At 45.6% G+C, this 25,032-nt stretch overlaps 1 protein-coding gene across 2 annotated transcripts in view; it reads left to right on the top strand.

Annotated features, from left to right (window-relative positions):
- LOC119285720 (aminopeptidase P1-like) overlaps positions 1-25,032 on the top strand; it is a 30,135-nt gene that overhangs the window by 2,138 nt on the left and 2,965 nt on the right. For both annotated transcript variants that reach the window (XM_037565048.1, XM_037565049.1), the window contains exons 3-12: positions 6,157-6,296; positions 6,688-6,972; positions 7,106-7,228; positions 7,299-7,559; positions 8,232-8,318; positions 18,765-18,832; positions 19,575-19,638; positions 20,969-21,103; positions 21,189-21,269; positions 21,919-21,973. In XM_037565048.1, the coding sequence (XP_037420945.1) occupies positions 6,157-6,296; positions 6,688-6,972; positions 7,106-7,228; positions 7,299-7,559; positions 8,232-8,318; positions 18,765-18,832; positions 19,575-19,638; positions 20,969-21,103; positions 21,189-21,269; positions 21,919-21,973 (1,299 nt within the window). The remainder of the gene's footprint in view (positions 1-6,156; positions 6,297-6,687; positions 6,973-7,105; positions 7,229-7,298; positions 7,560-8,231; positions 8,319-18,764; positions 18,833-19,574; positions 19,639-20,968; positions 21,104-21,188; positions 21,270-21,918; positions 21,974-25,032) is intronic.

Here is a 25,032-nt window from a genome sequence, read left to right as displayed (position 1 = left end):
TGCAGTCAAACTGGTAAGAAGATGGCAGACCAGGAATGAAATCCATAGTAACAGTGTCCCATGCCTTCTTAGGAACTAGTAAGGGAGAAAGCAAACCAGGATGGTTCACTCTCTGGTTTAGCCTGCTGACAAATCAAACAAGACTGCACTTGAGCTTTAATAAAAGATTTCATCCCTTGCCATTTAAACAGTGATTTAATTCTCTTATAAGTAACAGGGAAACCTGAATGTCCTCCCACTGGACTAGCATGAAAAGCAGAGAAAAATTTCAAGTGCAATTCAGGATGCTGGCCAATCTAGATACTCTCTCCATTTACTTATACAAGGCCACTATGAAATATACATTTTGCATCTATACAAGGCCACCAACAGTAATCGAGTCAAAAATTAATGATGTTTTCTTGTACTAGCAACTTTTTAATACTTGCATGTGTGCAGTCATAATTACACCCAGTTAGTTCCTTCACTCAATTTTCTTGCATGCATGCGATGTATTAATGACCCCAGTAAACGAAAAGAAAAGCTAGCTTGCAAAACATGTATTAAATTTTACCTTGGTATCTGTAATTTGAGTTTGTGGCCTTGTATATAAAAATGGAGGGAGTACATGCTTTGTACCTAATCACACCATTGATAAGTTGATAATGAGGTTTATCAGCTGGTTGTATTGAGAGTTATTGTAAAAGCTCAATTGCTTTGTCATCATGTGCATGACTAGCCACAACTTCCTCCAACCGGGTAGGTTGTGAACTAGAGATGTGGAAAACCTGGGAGTTGGCAGGTCTCCTTGTCGGATTACGGGTTCCGGCAAACCCTTAGAGGTTCGAACTCTGGGGTGCGCACGAAGAACACTCTCTCCCCGACTCGCTCGCTCAACGATTCCACGGCCTAGCTCGACGAACCCAAAGAACAAGAGACACGGGGGTTTATACTGGTTCGAGCCACCTTGCGGTGTAATACCCTACTCCAGTTTGTGGGTGGATTGCCTCGAGGGGCTGAGGATGAACTAGTACAGTGAATGGACAGCCTCAGGAGGTGAGGTGTTCTTGAGCTCGATGAGCTGGTGAGTGTAAGGGTGGCCTTAGTGATTCGTCTCCTACTACGGTGGTGGCTAGGTCCTATTTATAGTGGCCTTGGTCCTCTTCCCAAATGTTTAGGTGGGAAGGGATCCCACAATGGCCAAGTTTGAAAAGGGACAACTAGTATAAGCTATCCTGACAAAAGTAGTCTTCGCCTGCAAAAGGCTCTGGTGGTGACGCTGCTGTGGGCTCCGCGATGACCTCCGTCCTGCCGTCCTGCTGGTCTTGGTCTTGTTGCACCGATATGAAAACCTTTGCCTGATGCCTCGGGACTCCTCGCCTGCGCTTGCCTCCTTAGCACCAAAGAGAAAACTGGTACACTACGCCCGCTGGCGCCCGCCTGGCCTTGATCGTCATGGCTCACGTCAGGCGAACCTCGCGAGGTGCCCCTTGCATAGATATCTTCGCTCCTCAGGAGCCAGCCTAGCGAGGCTGCCCCAGGGAGGTCTTGGTGTCGTCCGCCTCATGAGGCTTGGCCCCCTCGCGAGGGTCTTGAGTTGTCGCTGTCGAAGCTGGGCCGTATCGGGCCGTTGATGGAGCCACGCTCCGGGCCGCAGGCAGGCAAGTCTGGGTACCCCGTTCCGAGAACACCGACACTCCTGGATAAGGCATCTGCAGCAGAATTATCAGTACCCTTATAAGTGATCTGATAGTCCAGCCCCATCATTTTAGTGAGAGCTTTTTGTTGCCATACAATGTGCAGTCTTTGGTCTTGTAAATGTACCAGGCTCTTCCGATCAGTTCTGATTAGAAACTCCTGAATTTGGAGATAAGGTCTCCATTGTTCCACAGCTAGTAATATGGCCATATCTTCTTTCTCATACACAGATAAAGCTTCGTTCTGAGGACTCAGTAAAGACATAAGCTAATGGGTGACCATCTTGCATAAGAACAGCCCCAATACCACTGTCACAAGCATCCATTTCCACCACAAACTGTTTATCAAACTGAGGTAAAGCAAGGACAGGAGCCTGAATCAATGCAAGTTTCAGTGTTTGGAAAGCTTCTTCAGTAACAGCAGACAAAATAAAGGGCACCCCCTTCCTTAGCAATTCAATAAGAGGCTTACTAATAAGACCATGATGTTTAATAAACTTTCTGTAGTAACCACTTAACCCTAGAAACCCTCTGACATCCTTGACATTTGTAGGAGTGGGCCATTGTTTCACTGCTTCTACTTTACCAGGATTAGTAGATACACCTTCAGAACTGATAACATGCCCCAGATATGCTATCTTGTTTTGAGCAAATGCACATTTAGATAACTTGACTTGCCATTGATCTGCTTTCAACATCTGCAAAACTTCCCTGACATGTTTAACATGTTCTTCCAATGTCTTGCTGAAAACTAAGATACCATCAAAGAAAACCAAGGCACTTTTCCTATTGACAGGAGAAAGTGTAGTATTCATAGCTCCCTGAAATGTACTAGGACCACCTGTCACTCCAAAAGCCATAACCACAAACTCATAATGCCCATTATGTGTCTGAAATGCTGTCTTATACTCTTCCCCAGGAGCCAATCTGATCTGATGATAACCAACTCTAAGGTCCAGTTTAGAAAACCAAGCAGCTCCAGCTAATTCATCTAATAATGCATCAATCACAGGCAATGGATATTTTCCTTCAACAGTAATGGCATTAAGCATTCTATAATCAATCACCAATCTCCATTCACCACCTTTTTTCTTAACTAACAAAACTGGAGAAGAAAAGGGGCTTGTGTTGGGTCTTATCATACCAGATTTCAGCAGTTCTGCAATTTGCTTTTCCAGTTCATCCTTCAGATGAGGCACTATTCTGTATGGTCTTTTTGTAACAGGTCTTGCTCCAGGAATCAAAGGTATAGTGTGATCACAGGACCTTCTAGGTGGTAATTCAGTAGGAGGGGCAAAGACAGCCCAAGCCTCCAGAAGCTCCAGTGCATAGCGGACGGCTAAAGCGTGCGGAGAATGTCAAGAGAGGGCGGGGTCGACCGATTTTGACATGGGAGGAGTCCGTTAAGAGAGACCTGAAGGATTGGAGTATCGACAAAGAGCTAGCTATGGACAGGGGTGCGTGGAAGCTTGCTATCCATGTGCCAGAGCCATGAGTTGGTTGCGAGATCTTATGGGTTTCACCTCTAGCCTACCCCAACTTGTTTGGGACTAAAGGCTTTGTTGTTGTTTGTTTGTTTTGTTTGTTTGGGCAAAGACAGACTCAAATTCATCTAAAAACAACTTGAATCTCAGGAAGTGTTGGCTGATGTTCTTCCAACTGAATTGTGGATACAAAAACACAAGTGAGAGCACATTCTTCTGACAAAAGCCCCTGCAAAGTTACAGTGTTGCCATGCCACTGAAAGGACATCCATCTCTGGACCCAATCTATATACATAGGGCTGTGCTGGGCCCAACCAATCCAGTCCTAAGATACCATCATAAGTATGTAAATGGAAGCAGCCTAAGGTCGGAAGTAAATGTGTGACCATTACAAGTCCATTCACAAGCAGGAAGAAACTGTATGCACTTGAGAACTGAACCACCAGCAACAGTAACTGAAACAGGTCTAGTAACAGTAATGCCTTGCAACATATGAAACTTACTGTCCAGAAAGGAGTGAGTACTCCCCGAGTCCACTAAGAAGATCAGATCATGCCCTTGCACACAAATTTCCAACTGAAACACTGGAGCTTCAGGTTCCTTGCCCACAGCTGCAGCTGACAACTTCATACTATGCACAGACGTAACAGACTGATAATCAGTGTCAGACGATTCAGATTCATCCCCTGCAACAGATTGGAGTTGCTCAATCATCTCCTGGACAAAATGTAACTGCACGGTGGACTTACACACATGGTCCTTGGACCATTTCTCTCCACAAACAAAACACAACCCCTTAGACTTACTGTAATTCCTGAGAGCAGCCCATTTATCATCAGTGTGAACCGGTTTAGGAGTGTCAGTAACTCGTTGGTCTTCACCACTGTGCCCCTTAGAATAAGGAGAACAAGTAGTTGCTACAGACTTCCGTTGAGAAGCTGTGTTCATGGGTATAAATCCCTCCCCAAGCTCTCCATGCAACAGTGCAAGTTCATACGCTGCATCGAGATCTTTTGGCTTCTGCAGTGCTACAGCAATAGGAACTCTAGGCTTCAAACCATCCAAAAATCTTGTGGTATAATGCAAAGAATTGGGTGCATCTTCATATGCAGTTAACTGATCATACAACTCGGCAAAGCGTTCTATATAATCTTCCATTGAAGTAACTTGAGCAATGCGAAATAACTTTCTGAGTAAGGTCTGATGTTGATTACGGCCAAACCTGCTATGGAGTGCCGAGCAAAATTCAGACCAACTAGCAGACGGCATTCGGCGCTGGAGGGATTTGAGCCAACGAGCAGCAGGACCCTCGAATTGAGCAGTAGTAGCCAATGCGATCCAACGATGAACGGATGTGCTCCACAACTTGAATTGATCCTCGCAACAATTTTGCCAGAGACGCGGATTATTGCCGTCAAATTTGGCATTTCCAGATGCAGAGAAAACGACGATGGTTCAGACACATCCACATCATGAATTTCACGTGAACTGGGACGGAAATAGGATTAGAGTCACACGCACCTCTAACTAGAGGAGACACATAGGCGTTATGAGCCTTCCCCCGGAGTTCCTATTCAGAGCCAAGGGCATCGGCAGCGGTCTTACGGCGACCCAACCCAGCGGTGTGTGAAGTTGAACTCCCGTCGGCCTTGGGCGATGGTTCGGGGCACTCGGCCTTGCGGATGTCCACCCTAAACTGCTCCTGATCCAGCGCCGGCTCGTCGCGGATCCTCTCGACGCGAGCCGACATCAGCGAATCGAGCGTGGAGTTGTTCGCCTTCAGGAGCTTGCCCATGGACTGCATCAGCTGCTCACCTTGCTCTTGCAGGCGGAGATCGAGTTCGGAGTGGAGGAGATCGAAGAAGGCGCGCCCATCCGAATTGAGGCTGTCCATGGCTTGACGACGCCGGTGGTCGAGGAGGCGAGTGTTGTGGCGGTGCCGCGGGACCTCCAGATCGCTGTCTCTGATACCATATGTGAGCTCCCTTCTCGATCTACTCTACCACGCCATGAAAAGGGGAACTCGAGCTAGGGATTTGAATTCAGATAGAGGAATTCCTCCCAACCACCAACACCTCTATCCGTTTACAGGAGAACGAGTCTTGGCCGAAGCCGTTCAAATCCCTGCCATCTCACACGCAACGCATAGAATGGCTATAAGTACTCTAGCGAACCCAGCTTGGGCCGTCAAGCCACTGTGGTGTCTTCTTGGGCCTGGTGGACTTGGGCCGGCCATTTTCCTATGTGGACGAGTTGTCGACAAGAGCTGGAACATCAACAGTAGCTTCAGTGGCGTCGTTGTACTTGCCGTCAGGTACAGAAGGAGCGCTGACAGTCATCATGGTGAACAATTGATCGAATCCAGTATCAGCTTCGTGCTTTGTTGAGGCTTGGTTAGCTTTTATTATGCGATTAGTTGAGTTCCTGTTCGTTGCCATGGAACAACATATACTTTTTCCTCTATCTAAGCGCACCAAGCCACTTCTCCTTTTTGCAGCTGTGATGAATCCGTCATCACGTTCTCCAGTTGTGCACCGGCCCCTTCCCCTTGCATACTATCTACACTTGCCGTCTTCTCCCTTAAATCCCATAGAGGATGCCCTTTCCATCATGTCGATCTCTCTGACATCATCTCCTCCTGTCACCGTCATTTACCACCAATCCCATTATTGTTTCCTCGGATAGCAGGTTGGGGCTGTGGAGCTTCCACCTGTATGAGATGAACACCAGATGGCATGGCACATCGACGCTCGCCCCCATCAATTCTGTCATAAAGAGTATGGGTAGGGCTAGCTATATATCCGTGTGTTGCTATGGATTAAAATTTTGGATTTTCTCGTTTCATCATAAAGGACTTTATTGATTTGAATTATTATGTTGGTATGGATATATGAAAGTGTGGGTGTTGCAACATGCCGAGCCTGATATTCATTATTTCCTTTTACTTAGTTGTCATGAGTCTTATTTGGTTCGTATCCTCAATTCCTATAATACAGGGTTGGCCCTTATCACTACAAAGGAGGCATTATTATGGACGGATGGACGATACTTCTTGCAGGCCACAAATCAACTTAGCGATCGGTGGAGACTCATGCGCATGGGAGAAGACCCACCAGTCGAAGTCTGGATAGCTGATGTAAGTATTGACCACCTTCCCTTGCACATTTTTGGTTCAATTTTCTAATCTACCACACAGAACTTGTACAAATGACGAGGAACCTACTATGCTGTCCGTTTTGAGTTCTGCCACAATTTCAGTGATGTGAATCTGCAAATGTGGTTTTCTTGTACACCATAGCAAGGTTATCTCCTCAGAGTTCTGTCTTCATAGATATAAGCGTTGAGCTTCAGCATTTAAGGAAACACACCAATCAATCTGTAATTGAAACTGCTTGTTATTTCTTCAAGAGTTGTGGAATATGTCAAAATTGTGAACGCCTTAACTTCATTGCCATTTCATCATCTGTTAATTGAATACTCTTCTCTCTAATTTAATTTGTAAAAACTAAATCCACTGTTGTTCTCAGAATCTCTCGGATGAAGCGGTTATTGGAATTGATTCATGGTGCATCTCTGTGGATTCTGCTCAGAGATATGAGCAAGCATTTTTAAAGAAGAATCAGATGTTGTTTCAGCTTTCCTCTGACCTCGTTGATGAAGTTTGGAAAGATCGTCCTCCGAATGATGCTACACCTGTAATTGTGCACCCTGTAGAATTTGCTGGGTGTAGTGTAGCACAAAAGATGAAGCAGTTAAGAGAAAAGTTACAACATGAAAAGGCTAGTGGCATTATAATTACTGCCCTTGATGAGGTACAGTTAATTGATTTGCATCTCGGTTTCACTCATTCCGTACGGTCTATTAAATTGAATCTGTTCTATTTTCTCAAATGTTATAGGATTTATGATCATTTTAATTTCCTCTTCATATAAATCCCCATTTTAGGTTGCTTGGTTGTACAATGTTCGGGGAAATGATGTGCATTACAGCCCAGTGGTTCATTCTTATGCTATTGTAACCCTGCATGGTGCCTTCTTTTATGTGGATAAGAGAAAAGTAACAACTGAGGTCAGTGAGTAAACTGAATATTTAAAATTTGCAATTTTTCCATTGTGGCGTTAATGGTGATCTGGTGCAGGTTAAGAATTACATGTCTGAAAGTGGTATTGATATCAGAGAGTATGATATGGTTCAGCTGGATGTGAGCTTGCTTGCATCTGGACAGCTAAAAGGTTCTGCAGTTAATGGTAGCTTGCACATGGAAAAGGATATCAACGTGGCGGAACATTCCAAAATCTGGATTGATTCAAATTCGTGTTGCCTTGCACTCTACTCAAAGCTTAGACCAGATCAAGCTTTGATGCTGCAATCGCCCATTGCTCTACCAAAGGCTGTCAAGGTTTTTTCTTTTCTTTTGTATGCATGTGTGTTTAATAGAAATTTGTGTGCATGCAATCACCTTTAGCCTTTCCAGTAGACTGCAATCACCTTTAGCTTTTCCAATGGACTATGACATACATACCATCTTTTTTTAAACTCCCCTAAATCTAGTACTGTTAAGAAAATTTATGCTTCATGATCAAGCATGAGACCTTGATACTTGCATGTGCCTAAATTGTGCTCGATAAATGAGCTCAGTAATTTCTAGGAGCACCAAGAGGATGCATTGAAAAAAAGAGAAGTGTTAACATTGAGTCACTCAAATGAGTTAAATTGGTATCAGCTATCAAGATAATGAAGTGTTAAAAACAGGTTTTGCCATAATTGTGTGTACTGATCATATCCCTTTTGATTGTGAACATATATTATCACATTAAACAAATGTTTCATGTTAGAAGTATATCCTGTAACTATTATGCAGAATACAGATATAATAGTTTGCACGCTAAAAGTGTATCTTGTTCAAGCAATATTATTTTTTCTTATTTCACTTTGTATTTTTGCATAAGCACATAGTGTGCATTTCAGTTAGTACGTACGGGTATGCAAGATAAGCTATATGACCTCGCAAGTTTAATCATTTAGTATTTTTTTTTGCCTAAACATTTTAAATTTGGTAATGATGATATAGAATCCCATGGAGCTGACTGGTTTGAGGAAGGCACACATTCGAGATGGCGCAGCTGTTGTGCAATACCTGGCCTGGCTGGATAATCAGGTCAGTTAATTAGACTTTTTACTTGTAAATGCCCTGTGACTTAAAACATGGCATAACCCTACCGCTTCCTAGGATCTGACATCTAGGGTTTTAAGCCGCCTTCCCTTGCCGCCATGCATGGGAACTCCAGCAAGAGATCCTAGTGATGCGGTTGCCCCGCTTCACGCCCCCATCCTGCAGTTTCTACCATTTTCACAGCCCAAATCTCTTCTAACCGGGCTAAACGGCCGCGGCTGCTACCCTCCATGCCCTTTCTGATACCACAGGCCGTCACATCACCTCCTTTGGCTGAGCGGCCTCGACAATGTGGCTGCACATAACCCGACCTGGTCGATCTCATCCTTGCCCTTGAGGACCATGCACTTGCTGGTTTTCGTGGTTCTCGTCCGAGCCTACTAGCCCAGTTCTCTGCTCTGGCGTGCTCTCGGGTTTGTCCACGTTGTAAGAGAGGTGCTGTTCGTGAAGCTGCTCTTGAGGATGGGAGGTGATTTACACATCAAAAGGTGGTAGAGCTTAGCCAGCACTAGGGGAGACATATGCCTTGATGGCTCCTGTGGCTTTCCCAAGGAGCAGGAGGCTAAGTTGGGGGTTGAGAGTGAAGAGGAGACCAAGGATGTGTTTGCTTGGGATAGTTAAGGATGGGTTAGGGTCATCCCTATTTTTGGATGGGATAATCCAGTTTGGGTGTTTGTTTGGTTTGAGGGATAGAGATGGTTGGGATGAGTCAGTTGGAGTGTTGGTTGATGGATGAACATGACCAAGTGGGTTTGTGATGACCCTCTCATCTATGTGGTAAGATTACCCCTATATTTTGCTTGAACAAGGTTTTAAATCGTTTTGTGGCATCGTTATAGCTATGCCAGCTATCGTGGAAACTACTCCCCCCGTTCCCAAATATTTGTCTTTCTAGACATTTCAAATGGTTACAACATACAGATGTATGTAGACATATTTTAGAGTGTAGATTCACTCATTTTGCCTCGTATGTAGTCATTTGTTGAAATCTCTAGAAAGACAAGTATTTTGGAACGGAGGGAGTATTTACAATAGTGTTTTAAAGTAAAAGTAAAAAAATAAGCGTCTGACAAAAAACACTGACCAAGTAAGGACAAAGGAGAATCATCATTTAATAACTAATTAATGTATGGATAGATGACTATTTTCTTTCTTGGTTGTCACATCGTGAGTGCCGGTGGGAGTCGCTTTGAGGAAGTCGCCAACCGGCCGAAGCTCCAACATAAAACAACCTCCCAAGAAAGATTGGATGCTTCATTGTTAGGGTTTCTATTGTTTCATGTTATTTAGTTACATACATGGTCGTTTTGGATTAAGTTTGCGTGTACAAATGATTACAGACTATTTTTGTTCCATGCACACGTACAAGACAATACTTTAGCTATAGCTGATAGTGAGCAATACCAAATGGCGTGCTATAGAGGTCATCGTTAGGATAGTGGTACAAAGTGCCATAGCTTGGCTTTTGAACTCCCAAAAGGCTGTACTACCAATTTAAACCCTTGTGTATGAAGTCTAATCTTATAAGAAATATTGTCACAAACATATAAATTATCACAAAAATTGCATTTTGAAGAAATATCATACATGCACAAACTATTAACATCAACAACAACAACAACGAAGCCTTTAGTCCCAAACAAGTTGGGGGTAGGCTAGAGTTGAAACCCTTGTCCATGGCTAGTTCTTTGGTGATATTCCAGTCCTTCAGATCTCTCTTTGCGGACTTCTCCCATGTCAAGTTTGGTCTATCCTGACCTCTCTTAACATTATCAACACGCTTTAGCTGTCCGCTATGTACTAGAGCTTTCGGAGTCCTGCGTTGAATATGCCCAAACCATCAGACGATGTTGGATAAGATTCTCTTCAATTGGTGCTACCCCAACTCTATCCCGCATATCCATCATTCCGGACCTGATCCTTCCTTGTGTGGCCACACATCCATCTCAACATGCGCATCTCTACTACACTAACTGCTGAACATGTTGCCTTTTAGTCGGCCAACACTCAGCGCCATTCATCATTGCGAGTCGGCCAACACTCAGCGCCATTCAACATTGCGAGTCGAATCGCTGTGCTGTAGAACCTGCCTTTTAGCTTTTGTGGCACTTTCTTGTCACAGAGAATGCCAGAAGCTTGACGCCACTTCATCCATCCAACTTTGATTCGATGGCTCACATCTTCATTGATATCACCATCCTTCCGCAGCATTGACCCCAAATATTGAAAGGTGTCATTGTGAGGTACCACCATATGCCCATCAAGGCTAACCTCCTCCTCGTGCCTAGTAGTACCCCGCACCTCATGTACTCGGTTTTAGTTCTACTATAAGCCTTAAACCTTTTGATTCCAAGATTTGTCTCCATAGCTCTAACTTTCTGTTAACCCCCGCTCGACTATCATCGACTAGCACCACATCATCTGCAAAGAGCATACAACATGGGATATCTCCTTTTATATCCCTTGTGACCTCATCCATCACCAAAGGAAAAAGATCAGGGCTCAAAGCTGAACCTTGGTGCAGTCCTATTTTAATCGGGAAGTCATCAGTGTCGCCATCACTTGTTCAAACACCACACTATCGTACATGTCCTTGATGATGGTAATGTACCTTGTCGGGACTTTGTGTTTCTCCAAGGCCCACCACATGACATTCCACAATATCTTATCGCAGGCCTTCTCCAAGTCAATGAACACCATATGCAGGTCCTTCTTTTGCTCCCTATATCTCCATAAGTTGTCATACCAAGAAAATGGCTTCCATGGTCGACCTCCCAGGCATGAAACCAAACTGATCTTTGGTCATGCTTGTCATTCTTCTTAAGCGGTGCGATGACTCTCTCCCATAGCTTCATTGTATGGCTCACCAGCTTAATTCTATGATAATTAGTACAATTCTGAACATCCCCCTTGTTCTTGAAGATTGGTACTCCCTTCGTTTCTTTTTAGTTTGCATATAAGATTTGTTCAAAGTCAAACTCTATAAAGTTTGACTAGCTTTGTAGGAAAATATATCAACATTCACACTATGAAATCAATATTATTAGATGCATGATGAAATTAGTTTTCATAACATATAACTTTTGTATTGTAGATGTTGATTTTCTTTTTCATAAAGGTAGTGAAACTCTACAAAGTTTGACTTTGATCAAATCTTACATGCAAACTAAAAGAAACGGGGGGAGTACTAATATACTCCGCCTCCATTCTCCTGGCATCCTGTTTGCCTAAAAAATGAGGTTGAAAAGCTTAGTTAGCCATACGTCGCTCTCTCCGAGGCCTCTCTGCACCTCAATGGGGATACAATCAGGGCCCATCGCCTTGCCTCATTTCATCCTTTTTAAAGCCTCCCTGACCTCAACTCCTGGATTAGGCGCACAAGGCGTTGTACACGTCCTTAAAAGGATGTCATCAGAGACAACGACTATCTTATCAACCATTACATGCAAGTCTTAAGTTAAGACTATCTTATCAACCATTGTACATGTCCTTACTGGCAATCTACCAGAAGCAATCCCTCGTAAAGCTCAAATCCCACCAAGACCTCAGCCTGATTGATGCCCATGCACACCTGATTTAGCGAAATCAGGGAAAAAGTAGTACAGGAAACAATGAATTTTGATTCACAGGAAGGTAATGAAAGCATATGTATACAATTTACGTGCTTTCTTGCTTAGAGCATCTCCAGCAACTTCCAAAAAAACCTTCCCTATAAGTGTGATTGGGGTTCTCCCCATAAATTTATTGGGTTTCACAGGGTGCTTCTGTAGCAGATCCCCAATACAACTTTCCCTATACTTAGTATGACATATGTGCCACACCTTTCAGTGGCTTATCTCTCTCTTTCTCTCTCGTGTGCACGTGTGCACGGAAGACACCGGCACGGAAGACACTGGCGGAGCTTCGGTGATCGGCGGCATGCTGGGGTGGGGGCCTGGTGCGGTAGGCTGCGGAGCTAGTGGCTTACGATGGTGGTCCGGCGGCGGTCCTGCGAGCATTGACGGTGGTCCAACGGTAATTGGCGGCGGCGCTCTGACGTGGCATGCATTGGAAAAAATATAGGGGAAGATGCATCTTCTCTTCTATATAGGGGAAGATGCATCTTCTCTTCTATATAGGGGAAGATGGGGTGTTTTTGGGTGAGATCCTAAAAATTATTGTGTTAGGGAAACTGGTGGAGCGCGTTTTCGATGTCAACTTCCCCTAATACGTGATTTTTTTGGGAATAGGGGAGCTGCTGGAGATGCTCTTATAACTTACTTTTAACTTGGACGCTCACAGGCCCATGACTGCTACATGTTTTCCTGCTTAAAAAAATAGAAACATATTATTTAACTTTTAAGAGATGTATATTATGAATTGTTTGTGCTGCAAATACTAACAAAATGGTAATGAAAATTCAAAAAAGTATGTTGCTTATACCCAAAGAGCTATGGTTTTTGAGAATATATGTGTATTCGAGTGAGGTAATTTAATCTCACCATTCTTATGCAAGAGGTGAGCTGATCATACTTATTCCATTCTATCTCTCCAACCAAACGCTAGAATACAATGACCGATCCCTGCTCTATTGGTGGCACACTGCTAGGCATGACACACCAACACCAATGCGCAAGGGCCTGGCCTCAGCGACACTCCTCACATCCTGGATGATCTGGAAGCACAGACATTGTTTTTAAGGCGTCCTGCCTTGGACGCTTAGGCGACGCTTAGGCGATAAGGCGCCTGGGCAGCGCCTTACAAATATGCCTGCCTTAGGCGCTTAGGCGTCCGCCTTAGGCGCTTAAGCGTCGCCTAGGCGCTAGAGCGGGTGGTGCTCTCGCCTTAGGTTGCCTTACCGCCTTAAAAACAATGAGCACAAAAATGATTGCATCTTCGACCATGCGCGCCCGTCCGTTCAATCCCTTGTAGGCAGCATTAAGGACGAGGCCCGGCTCTGGGCCAGGGCAGGCGCCATTGGACTTAGAGTAGTCCTCCCAACAACTTGGGATGTACACTAATGACTGTTGCCTGATTGTAAACTACCTCCTCGTTCTCTAACTTTAAACCCCTCTTTTCAATGAAATGAAACGCTAGCCCCTTGGCGTTTTCTCGAAAAAAAAACCCGAACGCTAGAATGGAACTATTCTGCTCCATCTAGACAGAACCAGTCCCATTCCCGGTGGAATGGAACCATGACATTACACTCCACTTGGTTCTCCAACCAAACACACCCTTAATTTGCATCTGATATGGAGCTCATGTACTTTGATGATATGGCATGCTTACCAATGATCCTGTTCAACATGTTTAGTTGGTATTTGCTATTTGCTTTTGTTAGAGTTATAATATAAGTCATGTACCCTTTTGTATTTATCCCGTTGTATAAGGGGTTTTCTGCATATGTTACACGCCTGTACATGTATATATATCGGCCTATGGCCTCATGGGAATACAAGTTGCATATTCCTAACATGGTATTAGAGCTAGGTTAATTTTGTCTGCACGTTGCAACTCGTGCTATCGATTCCCAGCCGCCTGTCTCATCTTGCTCTTGATCGAAGCCCCCGTCCTCGATCTCCTGAGTCTCCCGATCGAAGCCCTCGACGATCGGATCGATCTCCAGCCGGCCCTCCCGATCGGATCTCCCCAGCCGGCCCTCCCGATCGGACTCTCCCCAGCTGGCCCTCCCGAGAGGCTCGATCTCCAGCCGGCCCCTCCCGATCGGATCTTCCGATCCGGCCCTCCCGAGCGGATCCCTCCCCAGCTGGCCTCGCTCCCCAGCCGGTCTCGCTCGACGCTGCTCCCAGCTGCAGTCTCGTTCCCAGCCGGCCCCAAGCGACGCAGGGCCCCTGATCTCCTGCTCCCGCTGATCTCTATTAAAAAAAAATGTCTGCTGCATCGGGCTATGTTGCTGTCCCTCGTTGTCCGGTGATCTTCGATGGTACTAACTACACCGAGTTTACTGGTTTCATGTGCATTCACATGCGTGGCATCCGTCTCCGGGGTGTTCTTTCTGGCGAGGTCTGCTGTCCGCCACGTCCGGTTCATCCGGTGGCTCCTACTCCGCCGACTCCATCGGTTCTTCCTACGAATGCTAATAAGGCCGCCAAGGATGCGGCTAAGCTTGCTGCTGAGGCTGCTGCTCGTGCTTATGATGAGAGGGTTTTGGCTTATGAGGAGGCTCTTCAGACGTATCATGGTGCTCTGACTGTTTACACCCAGTGGCTTGATGATGATGCTCGTGCTGTAGCTGTTCTCACTGCTAGTGTTCTGCCTCAGTTTGCTTCTGAGTTTCTGGGTCTTCCTACTGTCTTTGAGATGTGGACCCGTCTTCGTCAGCGCTATCAGCCTTCTGGTGATGCCTTATACCTTTCTGTGGTCCGTCAGGAGCATGCTCTTCAGCAGGGTGACTCTACTGTTGATGACTTCTGTGCACAGTTCTGCTATCTGGCGCCAGCTTGATTCTCTCCGCAGTGCTGGTTGTCGTACTTGCCCCTGTTGCCAGGCTGTCCAGGCCAATTTGGAGTTTCATCGCGTCTACGAGTTCCCGTCTCGGCTTCGTAAGGAGTTTGAGCCTCGACGTGCTCAGTTGTTTGCTTGTGGCCGTATTTCTCTCATGGAGGCGCTTTCTGAGATTCGTGCTGAGGAGACTCGCTTACGTGGTGCTGGTTTGCTGGAGGTTCCTTCTGTGCTCGCTACTCGGGCTTCTTCCACGCCACCTGCTGCACCGACCCCTTCTCGCTCGAGTGCTCCGCCGCTTTTGCCCACTCCTTCTGGAGGCTCAGGTCGCCCCCGTCCACATTGCGACTACTGGAACAATGATGGTCATATTGAGTCCCAGTGCTACACGAAGAGGAAACACCTGCGCAAGGCGCGATCATCATCTTCAGGGACTTCATCATCTACCTCGACAACTTCCGCCATTGCTTTGACTGAGCAGGATATTATGAGACTTAAGCGTCTGCTCGCGGCTTCAGGTTCTTCCTCGACGGGTACTGCTGGTTCTGTGACTGATGCTTCCCGCACTGAGCAACCGCCCTCTACACAGACAGGTACATCCCCATGGGTTCTGGACTCTGGAGCTTCTTTTCATATGTCTTCTCATTCTTCCACTTTGTCCTCTCTTCGATTGCTGGATTCTCCTGTTCATGTCTTCACTGCTGATGGTACTCCACTTTCTGTTGCTAGTAGAGGCAATCTTTCCACTCCTTATTCTGTTCCTGATGTTGCTCATGTTCCTCGACTCACTATGAATCTGTTTTCTGCTGGTCAACTTACTGATTCTGGTTGTCGCGTCATCCTTGACGTTGACTCTTGTTCTGTCCAGGACCGTCGCACGCACACTCTGGTTGGGGCTGGCCCTCGCCGCCGTGATTCTCAGGGTCTTGGAGTTGGACTGGCTTCATGTTCCTTCCGCTGCCACCACCATCGCCAATTCCTCCGCTTCAGTCGCCTCCGTTACTGGTTCCTTCCAGCAGTGGCATCATCGACTTGGTCATCTGTGTGGCTCTCGGTTGTCGTCTTTAGTTCGTCGGGGTCTTCTGGGGTCTGTCTCAGGAGATGTCTCTTAAGAGTGTCAGGTTTGTCGTCTTGGCAAGCAGATTCAGTTATCATATTCACATAGTGAGTCAGTGTCTAAGCGTCCTTTCGATTTAGTACATTCTGATGTCTGGGGTCCGGCTCCTTTCGCTTCGAAAGGTGGTCATAAATATTATATTATTTTCATAGATGATTTCTCTCGTTACACATGGCTTTACTTCATGACTTCTCGTAGTGAGGTGTTGTCTATTTATAAGCGTTTTGCTACCATGGTTCATACTCAGTTCTCTTCACCCATTCGTGTTTTTCGTGCTGACTCCGCTGGCGAGTATATCTCTAAGATGTTGCGTGGTGTTCTTGCTGAGCAAGGAACTCTCTCTCAATTCTCTTGTCCTGGTGCTCATGCTCAGAATGGTGTGGCTGAGCGAAAGCATCGACATCTTCTTGAGACGGCTCATGCATTGATGATTGCTGCCTCTCTCCCGCCTCATTTTTGGGGTGAGGCCGTCTCCACCTCCACCTATCTTATCAACATACAGCCTTCCGCTGCTCTACAGGGTGGTGTTCCTTTCAAGCGTCTTTTTGATCGTTCTCCCGATTATTCGATGCTTCGCTTGTTTGGTTGTGTTTGCTATGTTCTACTTGCACCAAACTGACCGCTCAGTCTGTTGAGTGTGTCTTCTTAGGCTACAGTGATGAGCATAAGGGCTATCGTTGTTGGGATCCTATCGGTCGTCGGATGCGTATCTCTCGAGACGTGACTTTTGACGAGTCTCGTCCCTTCTACCCACGCACATCCTCCTTGACTGTTTCAGTGGAGGATATCTCTTTCCTCACTTTTCCTGACTCACCTATTACCCCTGTCGAGCCTGTGCCTATTCGTTCCACTCCCTCTGCTTCTCCACCTCTAGTCGATTTGTAGCCACCATCTTCCCCGGTCTCCTCGCCTAGCATGTCACCGGATTCTACACCTTCATCTCCGGTGACTTCTTCGTCGCCACCCCCCGATTCTACCTTGGCGATTCCTCCTTCTATTGTTCCATCTTTTCCTCAGCATTGCACTCGTCGTTCACGACCTGTGGATGCCTCTGTGGATGAGTCGTCATCTTCCTCTCAGCCTACTTATGGCTTGCGTTCTCGTCCTCGTCAGCCTGTTGATCGCTTTGGATTTCCCACCGCTGGTGCTGCTGTTCTTGAGCCGACTTCTTATCGTCAGGCTGTTGTTCATCCTGAATGGCAGTTTGCGATGGCAGAGGAGATTGCTGCTCTTGAACGCACTGGTACCTGGGATCTTGTTTCTCTTCCTCCCGGAGTCCGTCCCATCACTTGTAAGTGGGTCTACAAGGTTAAGACTCGCTCCGATGGTTCTCTTGAGCGTCACAAAGCTCGTCTTGTGGCTTGTGGTTTTCAGCAGGAGCATGGTCGTGATTATGACGAGACTTTTGCTCCTGTGGCCCATATGACCACTGTTCGTACACTTCTGGCCGTTGCCTCTGCACGCCACTGGTCTATATCTCAGCTTGATGTTAAGAATGCCTTTCTTAATGGTGAGCTGCGTGAGGAGGTGTACATGCAGCCACCACCTGGGTATTCTGTTCCTGATGGCGTGGTATGTCGTCTTCGTCGCTCTCTCTATGGCCTTAAGCAAGCCCCCCGCGCCTGGTTCGAGCGTTTTGCCTCTGTGGTTACTGCCGATGGTTTTTCAGTAAGTGTTCATGATCCAGCATTGTTTATTCACCTTTCTCCTCGTGGTCGGACTCTTCTTCTTCTCTATGTTGATGACATGATCATCACTGGGGATGACCCCGAGTATATTGCCTTTGTAAAGGCCCGTCTTAGTGAGCAGTTTCTTATGTCTGATCTTGGACCTCTTCGCTATTTTCTTGGGATTGAAGTCTCTTCTACCTCTGATGGCTTTTTTATATCCCAGGAAAAGTATATCCAGGATCTTCTTGCTCGTGCCGCTCTTATTGACGAGCGCATTGTTGAGACTCCTATGGAGCTCAATGTTCACCTCCGTGCTACTGATGGTGATCCTCTCCTTGACCCGACGCGTTATCGCCATCTTGTTGGCAGCCTTGTCTATCTAGCTGTCACTCGTCCGGACACCTCTTATCCGGTTCATATTCTGAGTCAGTTCGTCTCTGCTCCCACATCGGTTCACTATAGTCATCTGCTTCGTGTTCTCCGATATCTTCGGGGCACGATCTCTCATCGTCTATTCTTTCCTCGCTCCAGTTCTTTACAGCTTCAGGCCTATTCGGATGCTACGTGGGCTAGTGATCCTTTAGATCGCCGTTCACTTTCTGCTTACTGTGTTTTTCTTGGTGGTTCTCTCATTGCCTGGAAGACGAAGAAACAGATTGCAGTTCCCGTTCGAGTGCCGAGGCTGAGTTGCGAGCAATGGCTCTTTTGACGGCAGAGGTGACTTGGTTATGGTGGTTACTTCAGGATTTTGGTGTTTCTGTCACTACACCGACTCTGCTCTTATCTGACAGTACAGGTGCTATTAGCATTGCGCGTGATCCTGTGAAGCATGAGCTCACCAAGCATATTGGTGTTGATGCTTTCTATGTGCGCGCTAGTGTGCAGGATCAGGTTATTGCTCTTCAGTATGTGCCTTCCGAGTTACAGTTGGCGGATTTCCTGACGAAGGCCCAGACTAGAGCACAACATGGCTTTTATCTCTCCAAACTCAGTGTTGTTCATCCACCATGAGTTTGAGGGGGGGTGTTAGAGTTATAATATAAGTCATGTACCCTTTTGTATTTATCCCGTTGTATAAGGGGTTTTCTGCATATGTTACACGCCTGTACATGCATATATATCGGCCTATGGCCTCATGGGAATACAAGTTGCATATTCCTAACAGCTTTGATGTTAATTAATTTTGTTTTCCTCTAATCACAGATGCAAGAGAACTATGGGGCCTCTGGTTACTTCAGTGAGGCCAATGGATCACAGAAAAAAGAGCATTTGTGAGTTTACCCTTTTATTTTTGCAGTTTGTTTTTTGAGCATCCTGTGAGCTGTCTTTAGTCTAAGCTAGAGCCAAGCATTACTACACAAGGAAAACTATTATATGTTCCTAGAGTAGGCTGCTAGACATTTTACGTGGTTTTCTGGAGTGGGGATTTGCATTAGAAGTGCATGTCTTATAAGACTAAGTGGCTTTATGATAAATGAACTTACGATTCATCATTGACCAATCTTTTGTAACGGAACACCTAATTATGTCATCACGATTATGATACATAATTAGGCAGTCTTTGGAGCAAAGAGACTTAACTGGTTCATGATGATTATGGGGAGCGTAGTGTCATTTTTTCAGTAGTGGTACTGATAAAAATTGTGGTTCCTTCAAATATCTCACTCTGGCGTCTGATTGTTTTAACTGACCATGAGATCTGTTTCTACTGCAGTATTACTAGTCTGCACTTCTATTGTTGGCTTATTGTTACAACAATAACATATTGTTAGTTCTACAGGCACATTCCTTGTAGTTCCAAGTTTCAACTATCAGACTGAATTTTCTTTTTGCATCTTATTTTCCAGTACATGAAAAAGGTTCTTGCATCCATGCTACGTGACCTATTGAATGATTTATTTGCCCTACGCTCTGCATCCTAACGATAAACATATGCATATGTTTTACTGTTGTTTATTAGAGGGTCAGAGACCAGGGATTTGGTTATGTTCATCTGCTCTTTTTGTACTTCAGGGAAATAAAACTTACTGAGGTTTCTGTCAGTGATAAACTCGAAGCCTTCCGTGCGGAGAAAGAGGTATTCTGCAGTATTTATGGAATTTACCATCCCAGCAAGTCACTTGACAGTATTCACGGAATCTGCTTAAACATAAACCACTTTTCATGATCCTATCAGCCAGTTTTACTTACTTGTGTGTCCCATTATAAGTTTGTCACAACCCTAAACTGAGGCTTAAGATAAGCCCCCTAGGTGCTTTTTAGTTTTATTTGCAATTCCAATGTGGGTGTTTTTTTTTGCAGTAAATTAGTAGAGCATAGATATGCAGTTACTATGTCGAGGCATAGTAGCCTGGTTCGCAGGTCAAGGGTGTGATTCCCGTCCCGGGGTCGATTGACCCCGATCAGGGTCGGGGACGATGTCGGGTCGAGCTAGATTGATTGTCGGATCGCGACCCTGATCGATGGACGCTGACCTAGATCGATTCATGGGGAATTGATGCTTACCAGGCAATCGCACTCAATAATCTGAACTCTTCCGGCCTGCCGGAGTTCGCCCTTCCACGATCTGCTGCTAAGCTGATGGCCATTTGTGCTGTCCGCTGCCATATGCGGCGTCTCCTGTCCTGCTCCCACCATTAATACGCCGTACGCGAGCGGCGAGCCACTAGAGATTTCGATGCCGATTAGGGAAGCACGAGGCAAAAAGAATGGTGGGAAAGGCAAACAGGAGAACGTGGAGTCTGATGGGGGGAGGCTTGGAGCTTGATCCATGCCAGACTGGAGCTTTCATGATGAACCGACGAAGAGGGATTTGGGGATAGTTGTGCGACCAACGCTTCGTAGGAAAGTAATAATCACGCCATGGGCTGACTTGTGGTCCCATTTTATAATCAATTTTTATTTTTATTGTGTGAAATTTCAGGCGGGATCTTTTCCCTCCCTGCAATATTGGGAAATATATCAGTGCAGATCGTAAAATTCTTTCTTTCCCTCCATGCAAAAATTGGGATCGCATGCCACGACCTGATGTATCGTACCGGGGCATTGACCCGAAAACCTTTGGATCGCGATCCACACCAATTAGCGTCCTGAAGAGGTATACCCCTTGAACCTCGTTCCGGTGGGCTGTCCACCCGCTACCCTCGACCTCGTTTCTCGACCAGGGTGACCCAGATTCCCTGCAACTATGTGTCGGGATGACATTGGTACTAATATGTAGTGTTGTGGTGTTTCTTGAAATATGTGTGTTTTTGGAACATTGTTTCTTGAAATGCGTATTTTTTTGGAACATCTTTTCTTAGCATGTTTTATACAATCTTATATTTTGATACCCATTCCTTGTGGGCATTTTGCATTCAATCTCTTGATACATATCAGCTTTGACCAGTCATTATATGTTGCTGCAGCATTTTAAAGGTTTAAGTTTTCCTACGATATCATCTGTGGGGCCAAATGCAGCAATAATTCACTATTCTCCTGAGGCAAATACATGTGCAGAACTTGATGCTGATAAAATATATCTCTGTGACTCTGGGGCACAGGTTGAGTACATATCTGTCTTGAACTGCAATTTTCTGTTTGTGGATTCCATAGAATCGAATGAATTTAGTGAGGGTATACTTGCAGTACCTGGATGGCACTACAGACATTACAAGAACTGTACATTTTGGTAAACCCTCAGAGCATCAGAAATCATGCTACACAGCTGTAAGTTCTATTTTTGTTTACTTGTTCTTAATATATACTCCCTCTGTCCCAAAATAAGTGTTCTAACTTTGTACTAACTCTAGTACAAAGTTGTACTAAAGTTGAGGCACTTATTTTGGGACGGAGGGGGTATAATTTATTATGAGATATGGAGTCAGCTTGTATATTTTTCGGAATATTATTTCTTCAAGCGTGGCATCAATCACGGTGTTTTCATGTGTTCTCACCTTATGAACTCTCTGTTTATGGAGTTAAAGAATTCCTTGAGCTTACAGCTTAACCTTGTTACTCAATTAGTAGTTTGATCAATGATTGTCACACTATATCCAAACACCTCACCTTGTTAGCTCAGCTACTACTACTATCGGTGCTCTGAATGCCTGTCCCATTATTCTGCTGTTAGAACACTCATGTTTATATTTCAACTAAAGGCAGTTTGATATTTGAAGTAGGCATGCTATTTTATTTACCTTATTAAGTAAAGTAATTCTGATCTTAAATACTTAACTTATGTTTGATCCATTGCCAATACCTAAGTATATGCTGTGATAACTCACATCTAGTATAATTTCCACATTAATTTTTATTTTTGGACTACTTATGTTTGACCTCATGCTGATACCAAAGTGGTGTTGAATATCGAAAATAGGTCTTGAAAGGCCACATTGCCCTAGATGTTGCTGTGTTTCCTAATGGGACCACAGGTGAGTCGTTTTTTCACTGTTCTTATGACGTGAACTCTTGTGCCTTCTCAAGAAATCTATGCATATGCATAGCACTGTGCAGGCAAAGCTTTTGTAGAGAAAATTATCTAAATATTGTAAAAGTTTGACATGTGATCAGCCATGCTTTTATTGGATTAACCTTGTGAGGCATGCATCATGTGTGGCAACAAATATTTCCATGTAAGGCCAGGTCTGAAGTAGGAGTAGGTCATATTTAGAGGACACTATCTAAAGTCCAAACAAAGTCTTGCTATCTGCACAGCATAGTTATTACAATGAAAGAATTGGGAACATGATGAAATATGTCCCGCAGCCTTTGTTGGCGAGTCCTGTCCAAGGGCTGTGGAGCGGGAGGCATAGTTGTAGTTTTCGATTACGCAGAAGCACACAAAAGTACAGAAAGTAAATTGACAGAGGAAATATGGGAAGAAATCATTACTAGTGATTCTCATCAACTGTGCGTACTATGGGTGCTCTCCTCTTTATATACCAAAAATGTGAACGGCTACCGATGCATGCTGAAGGGGGTGGGATTTGAGGGGGGAGTGTTCGCAGGTTTTCATTCACAATTCTCAGTGAGGAAGGAGCTACAGTAATAATGAAACATCGTTCAATCGCCAAAGGTAATGAATAAGGTTTAGCTAACATAGAGCTTACAACCCAACCGAAATGAGCGTATCAGTTTAGCCTAAGGAACCATATAAACAAACGGGAAACCAGGCGGAGTGAACAAGGGAGCCAATTACTCCAGCCTAGATGGCAAGCCGGCTAAGCATCTCCTCGTAGGAGAACTTCTGCTAGGATAGCATCAACATCGAGTTAGGGTGCAGGGGTGAACGCCAATGGCTCTACCATGGGTACCTCTAAGGCGCCACCATAGGAGTAGATTGTGCTCCTCTGGACAATGGAGATACCCTGCTCCAAAGTGGTTGCACAACCAGGTTCTACTCCGTCATCTCATGGAGGCAAACTATGTGCTCCAGCCTCTTGAATTGCTTTTCGAGAGCGGTCCAAAAGGGCTAGGGCACTGTGTTCTGCCATGTACTCATTTTGCAGGGTCTTGTGGAGATGGGAGTTCAAGAAAATGCATTGCCTAGGTATTCCCCTATGAGTGGTGAGGACCATCTGGGTCCCCAATCCTATCGTCCTCTAAATTCACTTGGATTCGAGGATGATCTCTAGGTCGAATGCTTGTTGGGGTAATCTACCCCATTATGGCCAAGCCGTTGGTCTCTTGGTTTATTGATTTTGGCCATCAGCAATTAATGCAAGCTTTGGGGAATTACATTGGGTAATCGATAGCGTAAAGGCGATGATGGTTCATATTTATTCACCAAAATGGCATTCTAGTATATTTTAAAACATGCTAAAATATGCAATACTTGACGATTAGAAGTAATGAACAATTAATCCATGACAGTAAAAGCATATAATAAAATCGTGTACATTAAGGTAGCATGTTAAGTGCGTCAAAACCTGAAATTAGCGCAAAAACCACACCCTAGAGGCTCTTTAAGCCTAAAAATGTGCATTTTAGAAAAATAGATAGTTTGGGGGGCTTAGGCGTAAAATAATTAACCAAGAATGTTAATCGCATAACTACATAGAAACTATAGGGGCTAAACTACAAATATCTGTGTTGAATTGAAAGACAGTGAGCAAATATGGGCCTTGGCCCAGTTAACACCGAATGCAACCACTCTATTTATTTTGAATCAGGCTATATGCCACACAACCCTTAGCGGCCCAAAACCGTGGCAACTCGTTACTGGGGTGTGGCGACTAGGGTTTCCACTACTTGGCAGTGGTGGAGACGACGGTTGGGGCTGAAAGCAGCAGCCCGCGGTGCAGGGCGGGGTGGGGTGCTCGGGAGCCAGAAGCAGACGACGCGGTGATGCTCGTGGCGTGTGAACTGACCCGCAAGGCAGTGCATGACTGGCAGTCAACGGCTTGGAGCGGAGCTGGCGCCGCAGGGGTGGAGCTAGCTAGCACGCTAGTGACGACTATAGATCGGGCACGCTAAGAGCTCAAGATGGCGCGGCTTGGCCTTGCGAGCGAGGTGTAGCTCAGCATGCACCAGACGGCGGTGCGTGGCTAGTGTTCGGTGGCTTGAGGTGTTGTCGAGGCCAGCAGGGGCCTGACGGCGAGCTCGGCTCGAGCAAAGCTTGCGGCATGTGCACGGGCGGTGGCCTATGGGCGGTGCGTGAGCATTGCCAGAGCGTGACCATGGCACGAATGCGATGGGGCACGATAGCTGCACGGGCATGCCAGCGCATGGTGTCCAGCATGGCTGACGGCTTGGGCAGCTAGTGCACATCTGGCATGGTAGGGCACGTAGGGAGCTTGTGCATGGCATGTCAACGCTCCTCAAGCAGTCGACAACAGGATTTTGTGGCGGCCATCGAGGCCAAGGCATGATGGAAGTGGTGCAACCCGGTCGTAGTAGTCGGCAGCGGTCACCACTGGGGTGACTGGCAGTTCGGTGTGCGTCATGCTCAGTGACGTGTCACTGACACGCACACTATGAGCTTCAGGAAGACTTGTCTTGTTCGTCTGCCTTCTGGCACCATCTCCCCCCGGTGTAGTCAACAAACTCATTTAAGCGAATAAAGAATCAACATTGGTGAGCGGCATCAAGTTTGCTGGTCTTGCTAGGTGCAAAAATTCCGGAAATTATGGGAATCGGGAAAACATAATCAAAATTAAACGAGGAATCCATTTTTGAAACAATATTTCGGATCAATACCTTTGTGAGAATCAACGAGAGCCTGCTCGATGGAGGCTCAGGGTAGAGTTGGGGGAGCGGACGTGCTGATAACGTGTTCCGCAACTTTTAACGACGAGTCCAGTCCAAGGGTTACGAAGCGGGAGGTGTAGACGAAGTTGTCGATCACGCGGAAGCAAGCGAGTACAGAAAGTAAATTGGCATAGAGAAATAGGGAAAAGAGCTCTTCATTAATGGGTGCTCTCCTCTTTATAGAGGCTGATAGATCAACTCTGTGAAGGGTCGATAACTGCGCCTTAACGTTTAGCGGAGG

Source organism: Triticum dicoccoides, chromosome 4A (genome assembly GCF_002162155.2).
Source record: "Triticum dicoccoides isolate Atlit2015 ecotype Zavitan chromosome 4A, WEW_v2.0, whole genome shotgun sequence".
Taxonomy (NCBI): domain Eukaryota; kingdom Viridiplantae; phylum Streptophyta; class Magnoliopsida; order Poales; family Poaceae; genus Triticum; species Triticum dicoccoides.
Note: the sequence above shows the minus strand (reverse complement) of the source record. Positions and strands in the feature narration are given on the sequence as shown.